Below are 26,261 nucleotides of genomic sequence, written 5' to 3'. Positions count from 1 at the left end.
GGGTCGCTTGGCGTTTTTCAAGGGGGGGGGGGGGGGGGGGGGAGAAAAAAAAAAAAGGAAGAAACAGCAAAAAAAGCAGCCCCAAGAGAGTCACCGGACCGCGTCATGGAGTCCTCCTAGTTTTATTTTCAGGCTGGGCGAGGAAGGCCAGGCTGAAAGACGACGCCTGCCGGCCCCTGGGCTTTCCCGGGATACCACAAGGAGGAAAATCTTCATCCTGAACTAGTTCAATGGCGACATGTGCTGATAACAGAATGACAAGACATCTGCAGCAAAGTGTGATCAACGGAAGTTTGCATTCATCAGCAATCTGAATACTCTATCTTTGAAAAAAAACACAACAAAATTTAGGGGGAGGGGGAGCACACCTCACAGCCCGCCGGCCAAGCCTGGGATTGCTCAGCCAGGGAGCCAGGCAGCACGGAAGGAGAGCGGCCGTTCACGCTCTCGATGCACGACCGAGCACCGGCAGCTGCTGCAAACGCTTCTCGTCAGCCCACAGACCACGTCCAGGGCACCAGGAGCCGGGATGGACGTCGGTCTGCCCGGCCAAGGTGAAGAGCAGCTGCTTGGCCAAGCCGTGATACTGCACGCACCTTCCCCCAAGGCCCTTCCCGAGACGGACCAACAGCACCTCTGCTAAGGAGCTACCGCAGCCTGGATCAGGGATCCCCTCTGCTGCGGGGTTACCCCCAGTTATCTCCTCGCACTTGGAAGAGAGCAACATCGAAGCAAAGTGTCTATGCAAGACACCACTGCTTTGCACAAAGAAAAAAAAAAAGCTGCCTAAACCGTTTTGTAGGACCACGATATGAAATCTGGGACTAGGAAATAAAACCTCGCCCCTAACAGCCCTGCAGTAAACCCCATCCTTTACTCGGGGTGTGAAGCAGGAGGAGACGAGACCAGGACTGCCCGTCACTAGTCTGACGGTACTTCATCTAAGGGCTTCCCCAAACCCGTGTGCTTTCTCTCTTTTGCAAGATACATTATGATATTCCTGACAGCTACATTATAAGACGCTGATCTAATAAAAGCTGCATTAGAAACCACTGCATTCAGAGTTTTAAAATCGTGTATTTCCACAAAAGCATTAAATAGTCATATCTATTTAGGACCATCTACCTACACCAATTTTGAGTCTGTTGACATACAACCTCACAGAGGAAAACCCTTCTTGAAGCAGGGAAATACTGTGTATTTTTTTAAGGCAACACATATTGACCACAGCAACAAAGTCAACTCCTATTCAGTATTACAGGATTTATATCCTCAGCAGCGCAACCAACTGCACAGTGAATGAGGTGGCACAAGATTGAACTCCAGAAATGTAGACCAGAACTCTGCAAAACAACCTTCCTTCAAAAAGGAGTTTGCTTTACTCTTTTGTTAGCCTGTGTGTAAAGCAAAAAATTCAAACCAGATGTTTCAAAATAAGAAAGACAATGGAAATATCACCACTTTCAGAAAAATACTGCCACCAGCAGTTAATAATTTGGGATAACTGCCCTGATACTATGACCTCTATCCTCTGAAGCCATCAGGCATATCCTTTAGCTAAATAAAGACATAGTTCTATTATTCTCCCTTCAGCTTTCATAAGTGTTGCTGTCTCAATCATTTGGACTCTACGCTAGAAGATGAAAGCAGGGTTGCTGCCCAGTTACATACATACATGTAAGCATTCACAGCAATAAAACACAATTTAACAGAGACCTTGCAGAAAGTTGCTGTAAGGAATCAGACGCAGACCTCCTCAGTCACTAAGTACCCTAAGAAACAGGCCACGCTTCCTCCAATATCCTCTTTTAAAACCTCAGAGCACAAGGACAGACACATCACGCTGTTCAAGAGTTTTCCTTAGTGTCTCGGAGCATCCTGTAGCAATTCAGAGAACAACAACTATTCCAGAAAAAACCCAAACCAAACAAAAAAGCCACTTTCCCATGGGGACACTGTGTATTTATTTGTTGATCTGAAGGAAAGAAGAGGGTCAGGTGGCCGAATCCAGCCTTGGAGGTCTGCTTCCACTTAGCTGGGCCAGAGGAAGATTAATTCAATTTTTGTCTTGAAGATGATACATCTGAGGTCTAAGGTATTTCGAGGTGGACTGAACTTTTCTAACAGATCCACCTTCCCGCAAGACAGAAGTTTCAATGAAGCATGACCAAGGAAGACAAAGTTTAAGTTTAACACTAGTAAGAGAAAAAGAGACACCCAGAAACTCCTGGCTCTGGTAGAGGGTTTAATTTCAGAGGACTTGTGCTGCAGCTTACAGAGAGCTTCACGACATTAACAGAAGAGCTCCCATATTGCAACAAGCAGTCTTTGCATTTGTTCATACTGATCCAGAAGCATTACACAAAAAAATAAGCTTCATTTTACAGACCCGATCTTATCCATGCTCTAAAACGCCCTTTTGATCACTCTTAAGAAAACAAACACCAAAACAAAACAACCACCAACCAAACAAAAGAAACAACAAGCAACCCCCCCCCCCCCCCCAAAAAAAAAAAAAAAAAAACCAAACCATCAATGCAATGCTTACTTGGTTAAAATTACGGAACTACTGACCCGAAACATGAACTCCCCCACTGCAGAGCAAGAGCCCTACACAGCCCCATCCTGCAGTATCCCACCATATTCTGTCCATCTGCAGGTAACCGAAGGAAGCATCAGAACTGTTATTCAGACTACAGCTTGATCTGCATTAGCAAATATGCAACAGTTTTGCCTCAGTCCATTCAACAGTGTCTTGTATACTCTCATCCAAAAATATTTGGCAAGGAAGAAAGACAAACAAGGCAAGAAAAAGCAATGCAGTGGGGATTTTTTTTTTTTCCTGGAGTTGTTATATCTACATGAATCAAAGAAGTTGCAATTGATCTAGTGACTGTGGTGCGAAATTGAAGCAAAACAAACTTCATCCCTTCCTCTGAACATAAAGGAAGGAAGCTTTAATCAAACTACATCTGCATTTGAAATAAAACATTAAAATTCCCCAAGAAACTTTGGCATCAATTTTGTCACAATATCCTTTAGTACAACACACACCATGAGGCGTAGATACAACGTACATAAGCTGAAAAAGAGATCTGAAGTATGGGTCTGTGCCACATTTCCAGGCTCACTAATGGGAAGAGAAGAGCCTATGTACTCCTTGCTGGCGCTGCCGTGACCGCTGTTCCCAGTAAATTCCAGTAAAGTGGAGTTTGGTCAGCCAACACAGGCTGCATCCTGATATGCTTAAGAATACGTTAGAATTTCAGAATCAAATCCATTCATTTAGGAAGTTTTAAATGTGATTTGGCCAGATTAAAACAAAAACAACCCCAAAACAAACAAAAAAAAAAACCCCAACACCAAACCAAAAAACCTCCAAACCAACCTAAAATCCTTCAAAGCACCAAAATTTAGCATCCAAACCCTAACACGAAAATTCAGAGCACAGCCATTAGGCCAACTTTCAAACAATTTCAAAAAAATTTCTATTAGATGTTATTTTTAATTATCCTGTGGAACAAAAGGAGAACATGATTATTCTGAGGTTCCAGAGCAGTGCAACATTTGTCAAGCATGCGAATCGTAACCAGCAAGACCTAAAATTGAAGGAACTAAAGGGTTCAGATAGATTATCTGCCTGAGAGCACTAACTACAGGGATGCCTACAAACTCTTCAGTCTCATCTTCCCTGGCAGTTTTCATTTAAGCAAACAAGCAGTGGCTTAAGTCAGGCCAGCTCACATGTAATTTCATGAAGCAAGAGCTTAAAGCTGTGGGTATATTTGATATTTGAGTGTACCACACATCAGGAGACAATATATGGGTGCAAGCAATTTTTGTGGAAAATAAACCAAACTTATCAAATGCAGACTTTTTTGGCTTACCCAGACTTGTATTTCAATTGGAAGGAAAATCCAGGCTCTGTAGCTTAATACGAGAAGACGACACAATACATACAGTGGTTTTGGAATGTGGGGTTGGTTTGTTTGTTGTTTTTTTTTTTTTTAAATAAGACCCCAACTGATACAAAATCTGTAGGAATAATTTCTGTTTATCAGCCAGCCTTAAACTGTTTTTGATCAACCCACAATTAATACAAGTAAGACAGTTAATATGCTAATTTACACCACTCTGGGCGAATAGAGAAGATAACAGGAAAAATAGCAAGATGTTCAACTACCTAAAAAGTTTTCCAGTTTGCTTTACAGAGGACATGTTCATCCCAAGACTGCTAACAAGACAAAGCAAGAACTGGGGATAGATAGCTAGATAGAAGCCAACTCTTACATTTGTGTTTTATTAACAGTATCACCCTCACCACTGCCATCACACTTGTGTGCTGTGACAAAACCATTTTTTCACTCTCCCTTTCCTTGTATGACTGAGAAGCCTTGGTTTTTAGAATTCTGAAGTGAAACATATTTTGAGGTAATCTATTTGGAGAGTTACTATAATTTTGAGGATTTAAGATAGCACAGTGCAACAACCAAGCACAACGCAGCCGCTCACAGGGTCAAGTAGTATCCTCGCCTGTAAACACCCCACACCTCTATTTATGAGCAAGGTTTTCCTACAGCTGGGATAACAGTATGCTGCTCCTGAAGGATCCTGATGCTTTTGCTCCAGAAGAGAGGACAATTTGTCCTCGTAGACCTGTCTGAGGACAGCAGCTCCCATCCAGATAGCCAGTTACACGACTGTGTCCAGAAAGATCACTCGTGGTCTCTGCCAAACCTTACTGTGAGTACACCAGAAGTGAGCTTAACCAGTACTGTGTATGCAACTAGTTTGTTTTGTATGGTTCAGGAAATAGTACTAGGAAAAAAAAAACAGCTTGGAAAACGGTCAGAACGTGTACTGTAGATGAAGGGAGCTGAATCTGGAGTATAATAAATGCAACGTGATGCAGCAGGCAGTACAATCCAAGAACGGCTCCAGGAGAAAGCCCCAGCCTCAGCTGGAAGCAACTGATGCTCAATGCAGGGCAAATGTGGTAGGAAACTCATGTATTTAAGGGGAAGGAAAGAACAGAGGAGAAATGAAGAACAGAGGAAAGGCAAAGCAGAGCTTGAAAGCACGGTAAGACATCAGGATTCAAACCAGGTTTGACAAATGTTCTTTCCCTCCAGCACCCATGTTGATGTAAATCAGTGTATTCACAAGCAAAGCTATTTACGTTGCACTATTTTACCCTCCCACTGCAAACGAGACATGCCTTATCAAGAGGGGAGGACTCTCCTTCCTCCCATTCCTTCTCTGCAGTAGGTCTAGGATAATTACACACCAGCTAGCTCCCAGTGCTGCAAAAATGCCAGGCAGAGGAGCAAGATTTTGGTTTGGCCTTGTGTGACCTCTCATCAAAGACTTCTACCACTACAGACTTTCTTCTGTTTCTTCTGGCATCAGAAAATGTGCTCAAACCAGATCCTATTTTTAAATTTAACTTCAAGGTTTAGGGAAAAAAAAAAAAATTAAAAGAAATTTATTTAAGTTTAATGCAGAGATATTGCCAGGTTTGTATGTCAAATCTTGAAAATCAACTGATTTCAGAAAGATAATCCATTCAATCAGCTTTACGTCAGCTAAACCATGATTATTGCTGGGCCACCTTTTCCAAGGAAAATATTATGTTTTCAGTTCTAAAAGCATTAAGGAAGTTTAAAAGCCAAAACACCATACATCACTAAGCATGAATTTTAACCAAGAAGTTTGTAGCAGTTCAATCATTTTAAGCAACAGTTCTTTTTTCACCTCCTCAGAAAGTCGGCTCAACTGCTTTAAAGACACAGGTCTTATGAAAGCTGCGAGCTAAATTCCTCTGAAGATCAAAGGTCTGGAAAGGTAAGTCCCACACTTCAAAAAAAAAAAAAAAATCCTTATGAAATTAAGATCCGCCTTTCCTACATATGCCAATTGTATTCTTATATATGCAAGGGATCAGACTCATCCAGAGACAAGCTTCCTCTATATCACAGGCATCTCCAGACTCAGATTGCATTCGCTTGGAGATATTTGCATCCTGAGGCCAGTCAGCTGCTCAGCACCACGTTTATGCTCCGGGAGCAGAGCCACGCACGGACCAAAGGCACCACCACGACGCAGGAGCAGAGCCCCAGAGCCTGGGAAGCTGCTGCCTTACTTCCAGAAGTTTGCAGAATCATTCAGGTTCATTTTTGCCATTTGAGATGACCCAGGGTTTAATTCCTCTCTATTAAGAATTTTATACAAATATGCATTATGAAAGGTGTTCCAACTTACAACAGTATCCAAAGAGCTTATCCAAAGCTTCATGAAATTCTTAATTATATTTATTAACTTCAGCGGACTTGGGATCAGACTGCCTCCTTACACAAGCATATTTTTTTGTATGGGGAAGCCTCTTCTCCCTCCTTGCAGAAACTGAATACAACAATATCCTGTTACCACCTGAAATTAGAATGCTGTACGGAGAGAGGATGTTCTCTCATCTCATCTAAATAGGTGTTATTGTTCCAGATGCTCTCTGGGAAGTTAAGCGTACAGCCCCTTGTTCACCATCCTGTTTGCGCATCCTGCAACAGAGACCGACACCAACAGAGCAGAAACACTGGCACACATTTCAAAAATATTATAAATTCACAAAAAGCATATGCATGTGGGGGCAAGTACTGCAACAAAGGAGTTAGAATACCTGATTCTAATTTATTCAATTTTTGGTACGAGCAATCTTTTTGGATATTCTTCAAAAAGAGCGTGCATACCTGTGTTAATTAGTAGGTAGCAATTACGCCAAAAGACACCTTCAGAGATTTACTCCTAGTCAGCACAATACAACTGCTTGACATGGAAGTCATCCATTACCCCAATTAACCGCTTCTGTACAAGACATATGCACCTCCTAAATAGCAAATTGAGCAACTTGTGTAATTGTCCCTTTGGCAGAAGTTTTATGGAGAAAGCTGAACACTATCACCTCCCCTCAATCACGCTGATGGAAGAGGTCTTGTTTTACACATACGGAAACAGTACTTGGATAATCAGGCTCTTGCAGTCTAAGTTATTTCTCTTAGAAAAGCATCAAAAGTTGGGCAAAGTTTACAGATGAATTGCCATTAAACATCAAAGATACCTATTTTCTTAGTAGCACCCATAAGCGCCCCTCCTCCCAATAATTCCTGGGCAGTTGATAAGGATCTCGTGTTTTCAGTTTCACACCTCAAGTCTGCACTGCTGTAATACCCGACATCCAAGCGAACACAGACTTATTACTCCGAGAACTGTTTAAGCCATTTTGCAGACAGGTCTCAGTTCTTACGTATTGCCGCTCCAACAGCGGCTGGTGTCAGAACCAGGAATAAACGAGGCTCCTAGACTTCCTGCTCAATATATTGGATCTTACTGCACTATAAAGAAAAAAGCAAGGCTCTGAAGGGCCATCATCAGGGCCACAGAATTTTTGACAGAGTTTTTATCCTGGTACAGCCAGAATCTGGGTTAGAAATATGGTGGAAGATTTGGAATCTGGCTTTAAAGTGATGCCCATAAATCTTTATGTCAGAAGCACCCAATTCATGTGCATATCTCATATACAAGTCAAAGGAAAAGCTTTACATTTTTGTAATAATAAAATTCTCCAAAGTGATAAGGAACTTTGAATTCATGCTTTCAGATGTCAAAATTCAGACATCTTAAGGAGGCTGGACTTTCAAAAAAGCATTAAGAACTTATCCTACAGAGAATTGCTGCAGACAGGCGCTGTCTTTTCACAATACTTCTAGTGTCAAAATCCACAAGTTACTTCAAAAAGAAAGTCAGACTTATCCATACATACTGCTCTGTCAGGAAGAATCAAGTTGCAATTAAAACTCCTCTGTTTAGACAATTATAATCTATTATTTTTCCTATATCACAGCTCAATTAAAAAAACCCAAACCACTCTTCCTCACATAAATCTCAAATCAGTAGCTCAAAGCGCATCCTCTTTATAACTTGTATGTTTTTTCTATTCAATACCATATTTTCTTTACTCAGCTGCTCATCACAGCTGCCACTGCTGTCAAAGCTTGTGGAAGAAAAATCAGTACGGAAGTTATACAGAAGTAGCTGTTGAATCTCATGTGAAGAGCCAGAGCTGCAACATACACGTAAAATTTTAATTCTCTCTACCTTTAAGATGCAGAGAACTTCTTCCTAGTGCCATCTGACCACATTTTACTGTGCCGCTACCCCAAACGTTACAGTGCAACTGCAGCACGTAGGTCGTAACTCACCTTTTTGAGGTACTCATGTCCACAGGCTCATCTCCCGTCTGAACCTCCACTTTGATGGTTGCTTTCACCTCTCCGCTTTTTAATAATCCTTGCACTTTTCCAGCTCCAGGATCTGTTTTTATTTTCATGTCGCCTTCAGCATTTATATCTGCTCCTAATAGTCCTTTCTCCATTTTTATTTTTTTACTGTCCACATCGTTATGCGTTATCTCACGTTCTAACGCTCGTTTCTGACTTCGTGTCCTGCATGCTTCCTCTGTCATTGTGAGGCTCTGGGGGAGAGAGGAGACACAAACGAGTTAAGTACGCTGGAAAAAAGTAAGTTGGACAAAACACCTTAATTTCAAAACAGGGCAAAGTACAGCGGTTACTGCAGAAGAAGTTCAGAAAGAGCAATAAAAGTTTTGCCAGTATGCTCACTTCCCCTATCTTCAAAATACATCTCAGTCTGAAGCTATTTAAGCACCCAGCATCACTGTACTTACACTTTTTATGTTAAGCAAAAACAAACAAACAAAAAAAAAAGGCAAAACAAGAACACACGCACAAACCCCACTAAGCATAAACTAGAATCACCAAGGAGAAACCCCCCCCCCTGCATTAGAGCACAGGAGAATATACAAACCCCCACGACGAAAAAAGTTTGGCTCTTTACCAAAAGGCAGGAAGAATGTATGTATTTGCCTCACATGCAAATAAATGCAATTACAAAATTCTAGATTAGGATCTTCCTGGGATTGCTGCCATGTCTTTCTGAGGACCTAAGCCTGATTGCAAGTTTCGGGAATCAGACACTATGGGGAAAAGGACCACCACACCCTGCGTGAAGAGAGGCTTCCATATTTCTTGACAGCCTGCCGCCAGGCGCTAAGGCACTGCCACCGTAATACTCAAGTTGAGACTTTCTCCCCTCCTGGTGAAGGAACCAGGCTTTTCCAGGCGGCAGAGGAAGCGCTGGGCTGGGGGGGAACCAGGCTTAACTCCTCGCCTGCCGGAGGCGTGGGAAGTTTTGCTCCTGGTGGGCTCTGACATCTCAGCCCGCACTTCGGTACCTGCGGACACCCATCCATCAGACGCGGAGCTGAGTCAGGCTTTGATCCCATGACATCACTGGGCTCCACATGACCCTTCCCAGGATGCAGCCTGCGAGACAAAGCACTTTCCAGAAACCAGTCTGAGCCGGCGGCAGGCAACCCGCAGCGGGGCTAACCCTGCCGCCGGCCGGCACCCCGGAGCATCCCTCCTCCTCCTCCTCAGGCATCCCTCTGGGTGCTTGGCAACACCAGGCACCAAGGGGGTGGCATGGGGTGGGGTGGGGGGAGAGGGAGAGAAATCCCCCCCCCCCCAGTTTTTTAATTAATTAACCCATTTATTAATTTATTTATTTTAAGCATTCCTCCCATCCCAGATATTTTTTCTCCTCCTTTTGAAATGGATTTCAAGAGTAAGGCCAACACACAATAGTTGGACTATAGTCTTTGAAATGTTTTTAGCAGCGAGAGATTAACATAATTACGCAACATAATTAACCTCTGCTCACCCCCACCACCCCGTTATTCAACAATGTCACAGAAGCATGATGTGAAATTGCCATTTTGATAGTATAAGCCCCCTGCAAGTGACCACAAGTTTCTCTGCAATGTGTTGGATGAAATTTTTTTTTTTTTAACGGGGGGGGGGGGAACATTAAAATCATAGTCAATACACAAAGTGCCTCCCCTCGGCTGATCTGCATTTATAGTGTGACCATGCTTGAACTTACAATAATGGAACAAAGGTGTGCTTTACAGAAAGGCTAAGTTAATTTCGGTATTTATGGAAGTGAGTAAACAGCACACAGCCCAGGCAGGCAGCCAGCGGCACGGAGATTTTCGGTGCAGCTCAGCGTACCCCAGCTGACAGGCAGCAGCCCTTTCCAAACCCCGCTCCGACTCAGACAGCCCTCTGAAAGCACAGCTTTTAACTATAATAGTACCTCAGTTTAAGTATCTCTGCTGACAATACGGCAGCATGACAACTGCTTCTCCCCCTGAACAAGCGATCAGACAGCCTGGCCGTGAATCGCAAATCTTATTCCTATTAACTCAATGCAAACGCATCTGAACCCAGGGCTAAAACAAAGGACCGGCCAGCTATCACCCAGCTTACGTATACTGAGATGTGCTATTAATCACAGTGACTTTCCTGAAGCAAGACTGCTTAGTCAGTAGGAAACCTCCTTAAAAAAAAAAAAAAAAAAAAAAAAAAAAAAAAAAAAAAGCCTGATCTGGGTTTATTTTCAGTGTCTTCATATTCTCCAACCTCGGACGGATGAGAAGCAGCAACTACCAGCAGCCTGTGCTGATCCGAAGAGCTACAGCAGCACTTCAGTCACTCAGGCTCCAAACTTTAAGAACGTTTACACGATGCTGTATTTCTACTCCTTCGTTTTTCCCAGTTTTGATTGGGATGGGGAAAGGCAGTATCCTGAGCTGTACCGGGATATTTCATAGCAGATCACACGCAGAGCTGCCAGGCAGAACTCTGCGTTCACGGCTGAATCTCGCTTACCTGCCTTAACGTCACAAGCAATGGAAACGATCTAAACCTCCTATCGGCACCAAGTTTTACTTAAAAAATTAATGCAGTCAAAATCCTAACGTAAAGATGGGTAATGCATACTGAATACTTCGCTAAGCGCCTGTTTTCCAGCTAACCAAGACAGCTCATCTCAGAGTGATGGAGAGAGGCAGGCACGAAGCACTCTACTTGGAGCATTTCCAGGGGCAAACCCTTCGTACACAAACTCCCTACAAAGGTCAGACTGAACAGATTAACACCTTGATGAAAATGCACAATGTACCTTTCCAACAAAACCCTCTCATATTACACATTCTCGAGGACATCATGTCTTGCACCCTGCAATTCCTTCACGAACTAGCAGCAGCCATTTCTCCTTGTAACCATCACCCCCCTGTCAGACACGGACAAACTTGACTTGGAAGCCACCTCGGCTTCCCTGTGCGTTCCCTACTCACACAGTCAAAAAGAAACACCTCCGTTTTCCTTCGAGGAATGGTGCTGATGCTACAACAACTTTTCTGCACATCAAAATTCAGTCCAAGCTTTTGTTAAAAATTCACAGCGTCTTGTCGCAACGACATAGGCTGGAAAGCAGCAACTGGGGACAGCAATTGCTAGAGAGAAGAAGAGTATCTGTAGCACAACCGAAGCAGCGTGTTGTGAAGATCTACGTTACTGGAAAGACCTTGGGATGAGATTGCACTAAGATTTTTTACAGCTAAATCTGAAGATTGAGAGTGCAGGCTCAAGGTTTATATACACTGTAATAGAGAGATCTGGTTGCACGGTTCCCCTACCACAATAGTGATTAAATCATATTTATTGTAGATAGGCCCTAAAACTAAGCTCCCTAAAATAATTTTAACCCTTTCAGGGAATAGTACCAGAAACAATTTATTAACATGGACACAGATGCAGAGAGACCTAAAGGAAAATTAATGTGGCACTGAGAGAAGGGGAGGAGAATAATGAGAAAGATTTCTTTAAAAAGGCTCTTCTGCCTTTCTTTTCAGGAAGAGAGATGAAAACTGGTAACGTCAGTGTCTTTTATGGGAATCACCTGGGTTACTGGGTCCCACCTCCTGCAAGTCAGAGGGCACTGAGAAGCAGGTGTACAGTCTAGGCGAGTCCCTGCCAGGATCTGTTTCATACGGCAGACTACAAAACACTTCCCAAAACAGCCTAAACTCAAGGTCCGTAGGAAAAGGTTAAAACCAGACGGGTGCCCTGGAAGAGAGGAAGAGCACACCCGCAGAGACCTGCGCCAGCAGGGACGGTGTCCTTGCTCATGGAGAGGACGCGAGCGGCTCCTTGCACGACAGGAGGAGGTAAGAGAAACCCAAACCCACCTGGGAAGAAAACTCTCTCCTGATAGCAAATCTGGCAATTTGCTTAATCCCCAGTCTGGGGATCCAGTCTGCAGGATTTATTGGGATCCCACCTCCACCAATGGATTCCACTAGATGAGAATAAATCAGCTAGATGTTTCAAAACATCCAGGCTATTTCAAGGATAACATATAACTTCTGAAGCTATTCCAGAAATCCCCACTTCTGCTTCTCCGCCGTTAACAGCAAAAGGAACCGATCAACATGAACAGTAAACAGCTTCGGTTCAACTTGGCTATACCTTTTATTTGAAAGAAGGAAGAGAAAGTGAGGATTACACAGTAAATTTTAAGTTTTATGGAAGGTTCTGCTTTTTATTACAAGGAATGGCATAGCTCAGGGCCGAGCACCCAGGACCTAAGCAGCAAATATTCAGTTGTAAGTGCTATCGCTGTAACAGATTAACTACTACGATCAATTCAAAAGGCAGTTTAGTATACCATATAAACTCCTCGGACTGCAGGCCATTACACTGGTCACCCTGAAGCCTTGTCAAAAATTCCCCCATGCAGCTCCACTGCCCTCTGAGCACACTGACAACAGGAAAAACCCCAAACCTCCCGAGTTCACAACATATTTATGCTAGCCTGGTAAACATCGTGTACGCTTGTGATGCCATCTGCATGCTTTCCATTGGAAAAAGGGTCAGAAGAGCTCTCTTGCCATCTTCCAAACCCTTCCTCCCTCTGAAGAGCAGAGCAGCAAGACCAAGACGACAAACCTGGTTTAACTCAGCCAGTGTCTTTTCCAGCAGGGACGTGTAGGACACCGTGATATACAGCCCATCCCCTCGCAAAGGGCTGGGGATGCTACAGCAATCACCTGCTTGCTTGCTTTTGCCACTGCAGGGAAAAGTTACAGAAGAAGAAAAAACTCTTAGAAAAAACTCAAGTTTAAGACTTGGGAAATGAATTACTTTGTGCTCATTTTTTCAGATGTGCAGTCCAGCCCGGAATAAACCCGAGCAGCTGCAGAAGCCATGCCCCGGCTCACCCGGCTGCTGCCTGACCAGGGCATGAACAGGCAACCAGGGCGGCAGCTGAAACAGGTTCGATGCACAAGCACACCGAGAACACCGACACGGTACATGAAGACAAAACCACAATTCAAAAAAAGAAAAAAAAGAAAAAAAAAAAAGCAGCACACTTTGCTTGCTGTTTGTAATGTACACTTCCACTTTTCCCCCATCACATTCAGAGTTATCTGTATCGCCTTCTCTCCCGTTCATGATTTATAACTTCCTCATACAAGCTCCAAGTAATTCCTTCACAGAGAATTAGTTCTGCTTACTTTTCATTGTTTAGCACAACTTGGTAGTTTGAAGTTAAAAGGACTGAAGTTAAAATTACATCCCGATGCTTTGCTAGAGTCATCAGCAGTGCTGGCGAGCACCGGCAGCAGATAGGGGTTCAAGCACAGACCATCTGCAGATGGGCTCAAATCCCACTGCAGACGCACACTAACCCATCCAGCTATGCGATACCCGCTCTTTTTGGTAGCCAAACCCAAAGATCAACAACGCTCTTCCCCCTGGAAACTTTTACAGGAAAAAAGGGGGGGGGAAGAGAAGGGGGGGAAAAAAAAAAAGACACGGGGGGGGGGAGACAAGGTTACAGAGGAGGAAACAGGGAGGTTAAGACACATTCAATGCCCCTCACTGAAAAGGTACTTGATCAAAAACTTACTGACTCTGAACAGTCACTGGCACCCAGCACAGACCCGATGTGCACAGCAGACAGGCCTCCTGCAAGTGCAGCCCATGCAGTCGCCTTGGATCATCCACACGCACCCTCCCCACGATGCCTAGAAATCAATTTCTCCCAGCGGGATGTAAGAAGTTTCAACGAGAAGTCACTGTTTCAACTGAGCTTATTTTCTTGTTATAAGTGGGTTTTTCTCCTACACAGTCATTGATCACGAAGCCAGAATTGAGATGTCCTGGAAAAAGTCATTACAATTTACATATATATGTGTGTGTGTGTGTGTGTGTGTCTGTGCACTACTGTGTGCATGCGTATAAATGTGCACACACAGAGAAGTTCATGACCTTATCACGTAGATATTTAGAAAGATAAACTTTAGAAAGCCAAAGTAAGAACTAGATTTTATTTTTTTTAAAGACTAAATTAATGCAACAGCAGGAGGACAAGAACACTGGTTATTTTGCGGGGGGGGGGGGGGGGGGGGGGGAATCATTCTGCACCTGAATTCAACTGGGCAACCAAAAATTCATTCTTTCCCCGATGAAGGCAACAAAAAGTGCGAGAGCAGCCAGAGGTGGGTTGATCATTTTGCTATCTCAGCCATTATTTCCATACCATGAGACCTGAAAAGAAGAAGAACTGCAAGTGCTGAAGCCCCCCTTCAGCAGAAGGGACGAGAGGAGGGTACCTGCTCTGCAGCCCACTCGCTGCTCCCAGCGGGGAGAGGCTCCCAGCCCCTGGCTGGCTGAGCACTGCAGCCCACCAAGGGTTAAGCCCTGCCATTTTGGTGCCATTCACTGATATGTCCATTAAGGGTGTTACATAACAAAATGGCAGCCCTTAACCCTTCCCTCGCCGGGCTCCCACGCTGCTCAGCTGCATGTGCTCACGCCATCCGGCCACCGCAGCACCTCCCGGCTGCGCAGTCCTGCCTCCCTTTTCTACTATTATTATTATTTCCCCCTTCTTTAAGCATTCAGGGAAAAATAAATGAGCTTGCTTAGGACTGTTAAGTACTTGCAATTAAAAGGAGACGGAGCCCACAGAAGTTTCCTCTGTGCCACGGGTGTCAGGCATCTGGAGGCAGCAGAGGAAAGTTCTCTGCTGGCCAGGGGACAGCAGCGGAGCGGTCCACCAGCAGGAAAGCATCATTTCAGGGATACCAGCCCAATGAATCACTGAAGGGAAACAGCCAAGATGTGGGGTACCAGAATCCTACGCTGTCCTGAAAACAGCCACGACATCCCCACAGCTGCTCCCGGTGCCCGGCTTCAGAGAGCGAGCACCTGCAGCAGCTCCTTCTGCACCTCGAGCCTCGCAGAAGCCGCTTTTATTTCCATCCAAGTGACCAGGCACTAAGACACACGCCGTGCCCACGTTGCAACTGCTCACAGTCATTATAGTGCAGTAGGAAGCAATTCAGCCTGGGTTTGACTAAATATTTACTAAAATGAACAGACAAACATTTGTAGAAAGGCGCTGAAGTCGAGCTCTGAGCACCACAAACATGAAGTTCTGCATTTGGCCAGAAATGGGACTTCAGTAGCTGAAGTCCCACTGCACTAGGAGTCACCCTTCTGCCTTCCGTTCTATTTGTGTCAACGCACCTTAAAAAAAATATAAATCACTATTATGGCCGAGTTTGGCTCCATTTATTAACGAAGTCTGGAGTCTAACCACTATCTAAGTGCTCTGTATAACAAAGAAGCATTCACGATTCTTAACAGAAAGCTCAATGTGCCACATAGATTACATTAAACATGTAGCTGTGTAAATAGAAAATAGCTGTTGCCTGTAGAAATCAATCTGGTAATCTGCTAAAATTTTGTAAGAACTTCAGAGAAGCGTTTGCTATCAAGGTGATCTTAGAAAAAATAATTATAATAAAGCCATTTTAAAAAATGCATAAAAACAACAGTTTTTTCTCCTAAATACCTTTTACTAGTGTTGCTATTCTTTACTCAGAATATTCAGCCTAAAAAAAAAAAAACAAACCCCTCACTTCTCAGTCCTGCCACAATGACACAGATTCCCTGGTTCGCTCTGCAGAGCGGTGCCAGTTTTTCGCATGCTCTGTGATCGTGATTCATAGCTGTAGTTTTCAGGAATGAACTCCACGGTTCAGTATGGAGTTGGTTCATTGTCACCCCTGAGCTTGCCGGGGAATTCAACCACCCTCACATGAGGCAGCCAAAGAATGACAACATCAAAGTCGTTTTGTTAAAAGACACCAGCTATTACCAGAAGTGCACAGTCTGACTCCACCTCGGTGAGAAAGACTCTGCCTTTCTTCAAGGTATGGATTCTCTAGGCACATCGATCCTCAGGGATATTAACTAATCATTAAAAACTGTTTATCCGGTGTTTATTTTGACCCAAAAAGAAAACCTTCCACTTACAGGACTACAACTTGATTTAAACTTTTATTTGATGGGAACAGATTTAAATATTAAGTAACGGCACCGTAGATTGCAATCAGATCCTCTCCCCTTCTTCCACTCCCCTCCCCATTTAATGTATGCTTCTTATTAGAGGAGGGATCTAGGTTGCTTCATTTATTTTAATGCAAGAGCAGCAAAATTATCATCTTTAAATACTCAGTCACAACAACAATCAGCTTTTCCAGCACCACACGCTGTGCATATTATAACACAGCCAATTCCTTGGGTTTTCTGCATTTTAAAAAACTTAAGAGAAGGGAGGCTCTCTGCGCACACAGACCATCCAAACTGGCTTCAGCATCACTCCTCTCCAAGAAGTGCCGCACTGTGGATTCACGGTCAACCCAATATGAATTATTTAACACAGCCTCAGTACGATTCATAGAGGGAACTGGTGTAAGTGGATGCAAAGGACAAGGCACCAAAAGAAAGATCTAAACAACTAAGGAATTTTCTTACTTACCAATCAATATTCCAATTCTTCTAAAGAGAACTTTAAAATTATATTAATTTTCAGGTCCACTGCTTTGGGTTTAAAGAGGTCTTTTTAGAGGGTACTACTTACAGCCACTACACGAGGGATTTGTTTGACCTGAATTCTCCCCCAAGTTTTATGGATCTATTTTTGTCTAGAAACTACCGGGCAGGAAGTCTGCTAATGACTGTGTCTGGGCTTTGTATTACCAAAAAAATCACAGAGATTCCTCCGTGCAGGAGAGCCGTTAAATACCAGTTTCGATTATGGTTCAAAATGCAGTATTTGGATAACAAGCTGAATTGGTAAAATAAGATAGTATTTACGCACACTGCTCTACAACGGCACAGAGCTACGTTTTTCAGGTGTTTTATGGTGATAACTCACTGAACAGGAGAGCAGATTAAGAAATTTCCATGACTACGGTCAAGACGTGCAAGTGTGATACTCTCTGCTACTCTCACTGTTACTCCTACTCCTTCACCTCTGACTGATGTCATTAAGAAAGGTGTTTTTATGATTTCACTTAGCCTTTTGGTGTCATTAAAGATGGCACTACTTTGAAATATTTGGGAACTTATGTAATAAATAGCCAAAAAAATCAGTGGTGCTCATGGCTTGTACAATGTTAGTTTTGAAGCTGACTCTGGTAAAACACAGTAAACAAAATGAGTAAATCTGTGAGCAGAGACATCAACATCTACACCAGGAAAAACGAGATTGCAAGAAAAGTGAAGACCAGAAATGCTTAACACTCATCACTGGAGCCCTGGCAATACATGTTTTGGAGGGGGGAAAAAAAAACCCAAACATTGGATACATCCTTAAATTGCTATTTATAAAATGCTTCATTTGACAATACAGTGGGGCAGGTGAGCACCACCACACACAGGACAGCTGATCAAGAGAGCTTTACTTTAGCTACGCCCCTAGAGCATTGCCAGAGCTACAAGATATCTGCAGAAACTTAATTTCCATTCAGAATTTTTCTTCTGGGGGTTGCACAAATTATCAAAATATACAGAAAGTCTCAAGGGAGGAATTCCTGTGTGCTTGCTTTTGCTTCTCCTCTTGTTCAAGACCAACAATATTGTGCAGCTGTTGTGAATGCCCAGTGAAAAGGAAGTGAAACTTCTTTGTCCCTTAGTAAACTAGGGAGATTTACCTACTTTGGAGCATGGATTAAGTGCTAAGTGAAAGGCCACTTTTCGTTAAGGCACAGGAACCGAATTCTGATCCGAGTTTAATCTTGGAGCTCCGCTACAGCTCTTCTTTGTCCTCCTGGACAAGGCAGGAGCTGAGGTGCAAAAGACCAGAAGACAATTCCACCCTCCCAGCCCACCTCCCTATTTTCAGTACTGAATGGGGGCAGAGGGGGCGCTTGTGCAATATTAGAGACTCATCCTCCATCTTATTCACAACTCCTACCTGTCAGTGAAGTTCATGGGTTCCAGGTGGGATTGTGACCGGGCCGAGTGGCTGAAAGTGACTGCAGCGAGGATCCTGAGGGAGGAGACAAGCTGGTTAGTATACCTGGTGACATGCCCACCACCTTCACCCAAAACATGCTCGCTGATGAGACAGTCGTCTTTAAACATTGGCACCCGTGTGAAAGATGAGAAGACTGCATCCCATTATTTTAAGAAAAGGAACTGCAAGTCAGGCTTGTGTTCGAATGCTTTCGGATTAAAAACAAAAGCACACGCAAAAATATTTTAAAGTTACTGCTTTTCTTACTCCTTATTTCTTTAGTCGTTGCTTCTTACGTTAACACTCTAGGAGGAAACCAACTGCTTCTTGATATCTCTGGTTTGACCCAAACAACTGCTGGAACCAGCATTCCCATTTCTGACTGTTTCCCTCGAGAAAGAAGAGACCTACAAGATCTGCATTTGTCCTAACGGCCGGTACCACAGGAGCTTGCTCCGGGCAAGTCTTAAAGCAGTCGCTGTGCCACCTCCCCATTTTACTTCTTGGCCAAAAGCAGTACGGGTCCATGTGCACGTGCAGGAGAACACCACTTGAAGACATCTTCAGAAAGAAACTCGTTGCTTTTAATTTGTCCAACAAACCAGCAGGCCCCTGGACGAGCATTTTAATAGCTAGTAAGATGCAGCCAACAAGGTAATATTTGTCCAGTTTACCTACATGAAGGTAATATTACTTAATATTTAAGTGGCAGGAACACTGAGAGATGCAAACGAAGGCAGTCGTCTTTGGATGTGACACCATAGTCACACACATGTTCACGCAGGGGCTCAGCTCAGCAATTTAGTGACAATTTGGTATTTTCACTTAAAGGACATCAGAGCAAGTTTTAATGCCAAGCTGGATGCACTGGCTAAATACAGTTGGAGGTTTTGGTGGGGTACCACCACTGGCCACACCCCATAACACGGATGAAGTCAGTTGTCCCTCTGTTCCTGGTCATACCTGGGACCACATCACCGTTCCCTGCAGAAGCTTCCATGAAGTTGCATGTAAAGCAGAGAAAGGAGGGGGAAACAACTTCTTAGAGAAGTTTTTGTCCTGTAGGATAGCATGTAAAAATAATTCTAAAAGAACATGCTCATGTGTTTATCTGCTTCTTACTCCAGAAAAAGTTCTGCTGGCCCACACTCACTTATGCTTTACAAAAATCCTTTTATGAGCCTGTACATACAGCGTATGACATCCAAACCTTCCCTTTCCCTCTCTATAAAAACACTGAGGGAAGAAACCCACAGCCAGCGTACACTGGTCAGTTAGAAAAACCAACTAGTTTTGCCGTACTACTGGATCGGCAGTTACCTGCGCCAGCAGCACAAGCCGAGTCAAACGCCCCTTATCACAGCCTGCTTTTACCCAGCACAAAGTGAATAATCAGTCGACAGCCACAATTTCAGCAGCGGGTCTTGCACAGGGCTGAGCATGCTGACACACCGCCGGTGTCAGCTCTCGGGGCAGACGGCAGCAGTGCTGGGCTGTAGGTGGAGCAAAGTAATTGATGCACACTGGCTGCCAAGATGACTCCTTGGAAGCTCGGCCTCTTATTTCTGCTAAGCCACCAAGAACTGAGTCATTTCCCTCCTCAAAGTTGCAGAGCTATTTTCTTTTGTCCAGGAGGCAAGACAACAGCTCACTGACTTCTAGTTCTCCTCTCTGGATAGGGGAAAAGGGCTGTAAAGGGTCACCCCTCTGACACCCACCTGAGGATCAAACTGTCCCCCCCCGACCGAACTCCAGCAAGCTCAGAGGTCATCTTGTCCCAAAAGCTGGGAGATTGTGCCCAGTACATCTTCTCTTGTTTTACTATTTTAAGCACCCCAAAAGGTTCCAATAGGTTAAACAAATTGCTACAAAAGTGCAGATATAGAAACTTAATGAATGGATATGCAACTGTATTCTGGTCCCCGATTAGCTATCTAGAGGGCAGGTCTTGCTAATTATAGCTCATCCTATTAGTCCAATGCTTTTCTAATTAGAAGCCCATTGAAAACCATTGCAATAGCTACTTCAGGGCCTTCAACAGTGCTATAAAACCCGACCGATGCGGCAGTACTTCCATGCTGCTCCTCGTGCATCTGGCCTGGACACGAACAAACACTTCTTCATCACCGAAGACGACAAAAAGCAATACACAAACACACACCGCGTACCGGCTCGTGACAAGCGCTACAGCACAGCCGTGGTAATTGATAGTTATGACACTATTGCAGCGAGCAGGAAGCCACAAGTTGTAACACTGCTGGGAGGGGAAAATAAAATAAAATAAAGGAATTATTCTGCTTGGTAGAGATAATTGCTCAACTAGACTGGTAAAGGTTGCAGTAGGAGGGGAGGATCCTCCAGGCATCGGCTCTGCACCGGCTCCATCCGAAGCCGGCTCAGCTCTGCCGGGAGGACGGCACACAAGGCACCTCCAGCACAGAGGGAGTCTGTGTTTTGCAAAAAGTTTTCCCCGACAAAGAGGAATACGGCTACGCGAATGAGTTCGGCAGCAACCTTGCGTCAGAGTGCTCCCCGTGTTTTTGAGTTCAGCAGAGATCGTTCCTTCCGACGTGCTCTGGACGTGGGAAGCCTAAGCTACCGAATCGTATTTCTGAGGCTCTGGCCAGCCTCCATTTTTAATGAACTGTAGCATTAAACTCCCATAGTGCTCGTGTCATGGGACTAAAATAGTTTTCATCTTGCGAGGACACCAGAAGAGCAGTTTAACCGCTTCAGTGCCGCAGGACGCTGGTGGCACGGGACCAGGGCCACCTCTCGAGCTGACCCACATTCGGCGCGTGGAAGTTTCCACTGAAACCCAACAGACCGCTGGCAACGAGCTGCCCGGGGAGGCAGCAGGCACCACGGCCCCCGATCCCGCTCTGGCTCCCACGCTCTGTCCCTCCGCAGCCAGCTCCATCCGTGGCTTAACCTTCTCCTGCATCTCCAAGATGGGAAGTTCACTTTTGCAGTGCACACCGCTAAGGAAAAAAAGGTTAACATGCCTGTAAAAATGTTTTGAAGGATTCACTTTTAAAGCATCTGTTCAGGGAACCTCGTAGGAAGCAGGCAATTAAACAGTTAATACTCGGAAGCGAAACTCTGTCCAAGCAGCAGATCTAAATTTTGACAGCATTTCCATCAGAAAAAGTCACTGCAGAAGAAGAGGAGTGCACGGCTGGACACCCGAGCCACAGGTACGGTGTGCTTTGGTGCAAGGCTGCTGTCGTCCAAGGGCACCGGGCTCTGCCAGCACCTGGGGACACCACGCACCACCTGTCTCGTAGGTCCTGCATCGGCTCCTTCACCGTTCAAGAAAACCAAGTCTTTAGTATCCTATCACTCTGCAGTTCTTTCAAAGGTTTGATGTTTCATTTAGAAAGAATTGTGGCTCTCATTCCAATATAGCAACTTTTTAAAACTGTAATAAGTGAAATGTTCAAAATGGGCACTGGACTGAACAGTACCTCTTGCTAACTCGTCCTTTTTCCCTCATGAAGTTTTTTTTCCTCTATGAAATGATCATGGAAGTTGTAGGTCAGAATACTAGGGTCTAGGGACTGCATTTTTAGCAACATGACAGAATCCCATCAACACCATCTAGAAAAATTATGATCCAGTAAAATTCAAGAGAGATTTAGCCTGCAGAACAGGGTTTCAAAAACATTGCATTTTCAGAATAAGACAGGCTACAGATTCTCTAAGAAGATTAAGGCATGGAAACTATGACACAGGTACCACAGTTTAGCATTAGTGCTGTACATACCTCCTCAAACAACTGAGATAAGAAAACTTCTGTACTGTTTGGAAGGCTGAGTGAACTGGTCAGCAGAAAAAAGGAATCACATTTCAATTTAAATATTGACAGACAAGGGGCTAGCTTTTGTCTCATGTGTTCAGGCTTTACTTCCATAAACATTTTTGAATACAAGAGTAAAGTCTTCGAAGACTTTATTGGTCTAGAAGGAGAACTCAAACTATCAAATCAGGTTTTTTAAGCACTGAAATATCAGTTGAAAGCATTTTTATATGCTCCAAAAACACAGATTCCTCCCTGCACACATCTCAAGAGAATTCTAGGAAGAGCCATCGGATAGAATTAATAGTCATGGTGCACATTTCAATACAGTGTAAGCAACCATCATGGAGTGGAAAAGCACTTCTCTGGCTTTTTATAAATGTGCCGATCCATCCTGTACCTGGCATACGTTGGTATTTCTCCAACTATTCAAGCATTGCTTTTTAACTACTGTGTGCTTTCACGCTTTCAGGTGAAAGCTCCTCAACACCCTGCATACCCACTCTTCGGTTTTAGCCTCTCTACAGTGAAGTGCCACCTTGTAGGAAGGAAAAAAAGCTCCTTTCAGATGCTCATTAATACCACCGCTACCCGTTTATTGTGTACAAGTCAGATTGCAAATAAAACCTGTTACAAATTAAGAGTCTCTCCCACTCACTCCTGAATTCCTGCGCCAGAGATAAAACATACGACTCCCCTCCCGGGCCATCAATAGCATTTCTAATTACACCCTTCAGATCAATGCCTGCGTTCGCAGGGCAGGGAAACCAGGGGCTGCAGTAACCCTTTAGTTAAGCCGGTCCATAGCCAGGGATCACACGCTGCGCCAGCCGGCGAGGGCGTCGTTTGAGACAGCAGCAGAAAGTCAGATATAGAAAAACTACTTCCTGGCAACAGCTGCTCTTTAAGCATGTTGCCCCAGCACATCCTTCTTTTGGAGAATGCTTATTTTCCAGCATTTATTCTCTACTGGATACCAAGTGGATACCAAGGGCTGCCAAATCATATGGAAGTGCATGCAGGCCTTCAAGGAGAAACCCTGCCTTTACTTCTGGATCTGGGAGAGTATGATCTACTAACTACGCTAGCTGCACTGCACTCCATACAGATCGTGACACTAATTTAGCAGAACTAGAGTTCAGCTTTACTCTGCCCTCTCAAATCCTGCCACTCACATACACCAGCGTGCAGGAAAACAGGAAATCTTGGAGTAAACTTTCTCCAGAAAATCCAGGCTGAACCTTTTGAAAAACACTGGTACAATCTAATCTCTTGCAATCAAAACTTACTGTTTTGAGACCAAAGTGCAAGTGCATTTTGACTTCTCTCGTTCCTTAGTCTGGAATATCTCAGTGGTAATTACATTACCAAGCTCCTTCCTCCCTCCCCAAACAAGCCCTGCGATCTACCCGTGCTTTTACTGAGATTAGCCAGAATTCAGTCAAGTGTGGATACCTGGAAGATGCAAAGATAAAGAGGTTCCAATAATGCAGTTTGGGGGGCGGGGGGGGGGGGGGAATCAACACTCACTAACTGCAATTTTTTCTTCTTCCAGGAAGCCCTGCTATTCAAGACCTTGCAAATCTGGCTTTCTGTAACCAGAGCCTGGAGTACCCAATTACTGCTGTCCTGGTCAGCAGTTCACAACGCTGAAGCGCCCACAGCGAATGCAACAGAGTTTACAGATGCTACGTGGAAAACGCAACACTGGCTAGCCCTGCACGGAGTCCCAAGTCAGCACAAAATGGAGTGCATTTCTCTGCAGGTTGATTCAGAAGATCAGGCAGGCTCAAAATACCCAGATCACGATTTGGTTGGCTACTCATGAATAGAAACACCCATGATTGTCTAGGGTTGCACCACTACGGGCTCTAGCAGACACAAGCATGCAGCTTGCTTTTCACTCATAATACAATTTATGTCTTCAAATGGGGGCGGAGGGGGGGCAGGTTCCCCAGCAAATCTCTGAAAAACCAGTTATTCCTCAAAAAGTCCACAGGAAACCGCTCCAAGACACTTCAGTTTCATAAAAGTAAGAGCAATATGCTATAAAGTGAGCTACAAAAGCTGATTATTTCTAGATAAAGTTAACCTTAGAGCAACCCTTTGGGTAGACCAGTTTTGTTTTGCTTTGGTTTCGAGAGCTGTATTCCCTTGTACAGAAGCATCTAAGCAATGTCATGTTCTCACTCAAAGAAACAAAGAGCTATGATAAGGAATTAGGCACGTCCATGAGCGAAACAGAAAGAAAATATTATTTTTGTCAGTAATTTTACAATTAAGAGTTTAATCTGTGAAACGGGAGTTAAGTCAGAGAAAGGATGAAACCACTGATTAAGAGGTTGCATCGGAGCCAGGTCCAAACAGTTTTATACATCTGTTTCACATCTACCCAAGTTAATCTTTGTAATTACTGTATGGGTAGACCTGACTCATTAAATCAAAATCTTTGCAAGAGGCTGACTTGCAGGAACAACAAAAAACACCCTGCATGTCAGAGGCAGCAGCCAAGCAGCAGACATGAACAAAGCCGTGCCCGTTTCAAGAAGAGGAACTACAATATCTACTGTTAAGCAAAAGGAGAGAACACCAAGAAGAGCTAAAAATAGATTAAAGGGGTTTGGTTTGGGGGTTCTTTCTTTTATACATAGCACAGTTTGAACTATTTTTCAGTTACTCTGTATTTATGGCCAATTATGTTGATCCTCACCCAGGGCCAAGATCTACTGGATTCACGGGGTGAGCACAAAGGGCTCCCATCGCTGAAATATTCGTCATCCAGATCAATCCAGATCAACAGTGCTGGCTCTGCGACTGACACTGCAGGACAGACACGCTCCTCGTTTCCTCCAAGATGACGGAGCCTGTCCAGCAATCCTCCATCCACACTGAGTAGTTGCAATGAACTGGTTTTAATCACAGTGCAATCTAATCGCCTGACGGTGCCGGTCTCTGTGGATTGTTGTATAAACATGTTTTTCAAGAACTGGAATTACTATCTTCTGTTTTCAGATGCAGAATATATTTTTGACAGAGGAAGGGGGTGTCTCTTTTCTATGCAAAGAGGCAGCGTTATGAAATGCATTTGCAGAACTGTTTGGCAGAATATTAAACAGGGGAAGAGGGATGTGTACATGAACTTATCACCTCCTTCACTGAGTGCCCAACAACCCCAAGGAAGAAGACTGGAAAGCTCTGGATCTCTCATTAGGAGAGACGGAGACTAAAACGAGTGGCAATGTTCACTTTAAAAAAAAAAAAAAAAAAGCAGGTGGCAAATTGTTATTTCTAGCTCTGGTGGAAAAATCTGTTATACTTTCATCATCGAGTAAGATGTGTTTTTTGTATGCATCATGTTTGCTCTGGAATGCCATATTTGGGGGCTTGCTTTCATCTGCTTCGCCGATGCTCACTGCTGCAATGAGGCTTTGCTGTGCTCTGCGGGCAGTTTGTGCTCACCAAGTGCCAGTGACTTTAATTGGGCAACCTGGCATCAACTAAAATATGATAACTTGACTCCTCCTGAATAATTTGGTTTGTGCCTACCTGGCTTCAGCATCAGCTACTGGAAACATAGCAGTAACCTTTTTTTTTTTTTTTTTTTTTAATTTTTCTGGGGGAGCTCAAGATACCATCCTCCACTAATGACACGTTCTTAATCTCAGTTGTAGGAGTACATTAATAACCCATAAGCTAATAATTTTGTAGCAGCAATTTTAGTTTCCCCAACTATATTATTTAAAAGCCTAACCGAGGGTGTGTGTAGAGAATGACACCGTTCAGAAATCCAAATAAGGGAATGAAATGGCAGCTTGGCAGGGACCCAGCAGCCACACCTATTTACAGGGGAAGCCGAGCACAGCCACCATCATTAATTAATTCAGAAGCCTCGGCACACAAAACTTGATCTGGATGCACACTGCATCCCCCACCTGAGATCAAAAGGGAGCACTGCACGCCGAACATCACAAGCCAGGCTTGCACACAGCCATGTCTGTACTAAAAACGAGGCAGGCCGTGGGGCTGATGTTTAGCCCCTGGTCCTGCAGTAAGAAGGGAGAAGTAAACAAAAGTTGTCATTATCACCCATGGGATCGAGGGGGATTTTTAATCTTGGTCAAGCCTAACCGCTTGCCACAAACCTGTAAAGGGTCCCTCGACCCAGAACGAG

At 44.1% G+C, this 26,261-nt stretch overlaps 1 protein-coding gene across 3 annotated transcripts in view; it reads right to left on the bottom strand.

The window, feature by feature from the left end:
- Positions 1-26,261, bottom strand: part of GATAD2A (GATA zinc finger domain containing 2A) — a 68,761-nt gene that overhangs the window by 17,121 nt on the left and 25,379 nt on the right. For 2 of the 3 annotated variants that reach the window (XM_076359584.1, XM_076359585.1), the window contains exons 2-3: positions 18,250-18,324; positions 8,253-8,524 (exon numbers count right to left, since the gene is read on the bottom strand). In XM_076359584.1, the coding sequence (XP_076215699.1) occupies positions 8,253-8,515 (263 nt within the window). In that variant the 5' untranslated portion in view covers positions 8,516-8,524; positions 18,250-18,324. Of the gene's footprint in view, positions 1-8,252; positions 8,525-9,304; positions 9,387-18,249; positions 18,325-26,261 lie in introns of those variants that run through there. The other variant, XM_076359583.1, reaches the window with a different exon arrangement.

Source organism: Aptenodytes patagonicus, chromosome 25, assembly GCF_965638725.1.
Source record: "Aptenodytes patagonicus chromosome 25, bAptPat1.pri.cur, whole genome shotgun sequence".
In the NCBI taxonomy this organism is placed as follows: domain Eukaryota; kingdom Metazoa; phylum Chordata; class Aves; order Sphenisciformes; family Spheniscidae; genus Aptenodytes; species Aptenodytes patagonicus.
The sequence above is the reverse complement of the archived record's forward strand: the minus strand, read 5'-3'. Positions and strand labels throughout refer to the sequence as shown.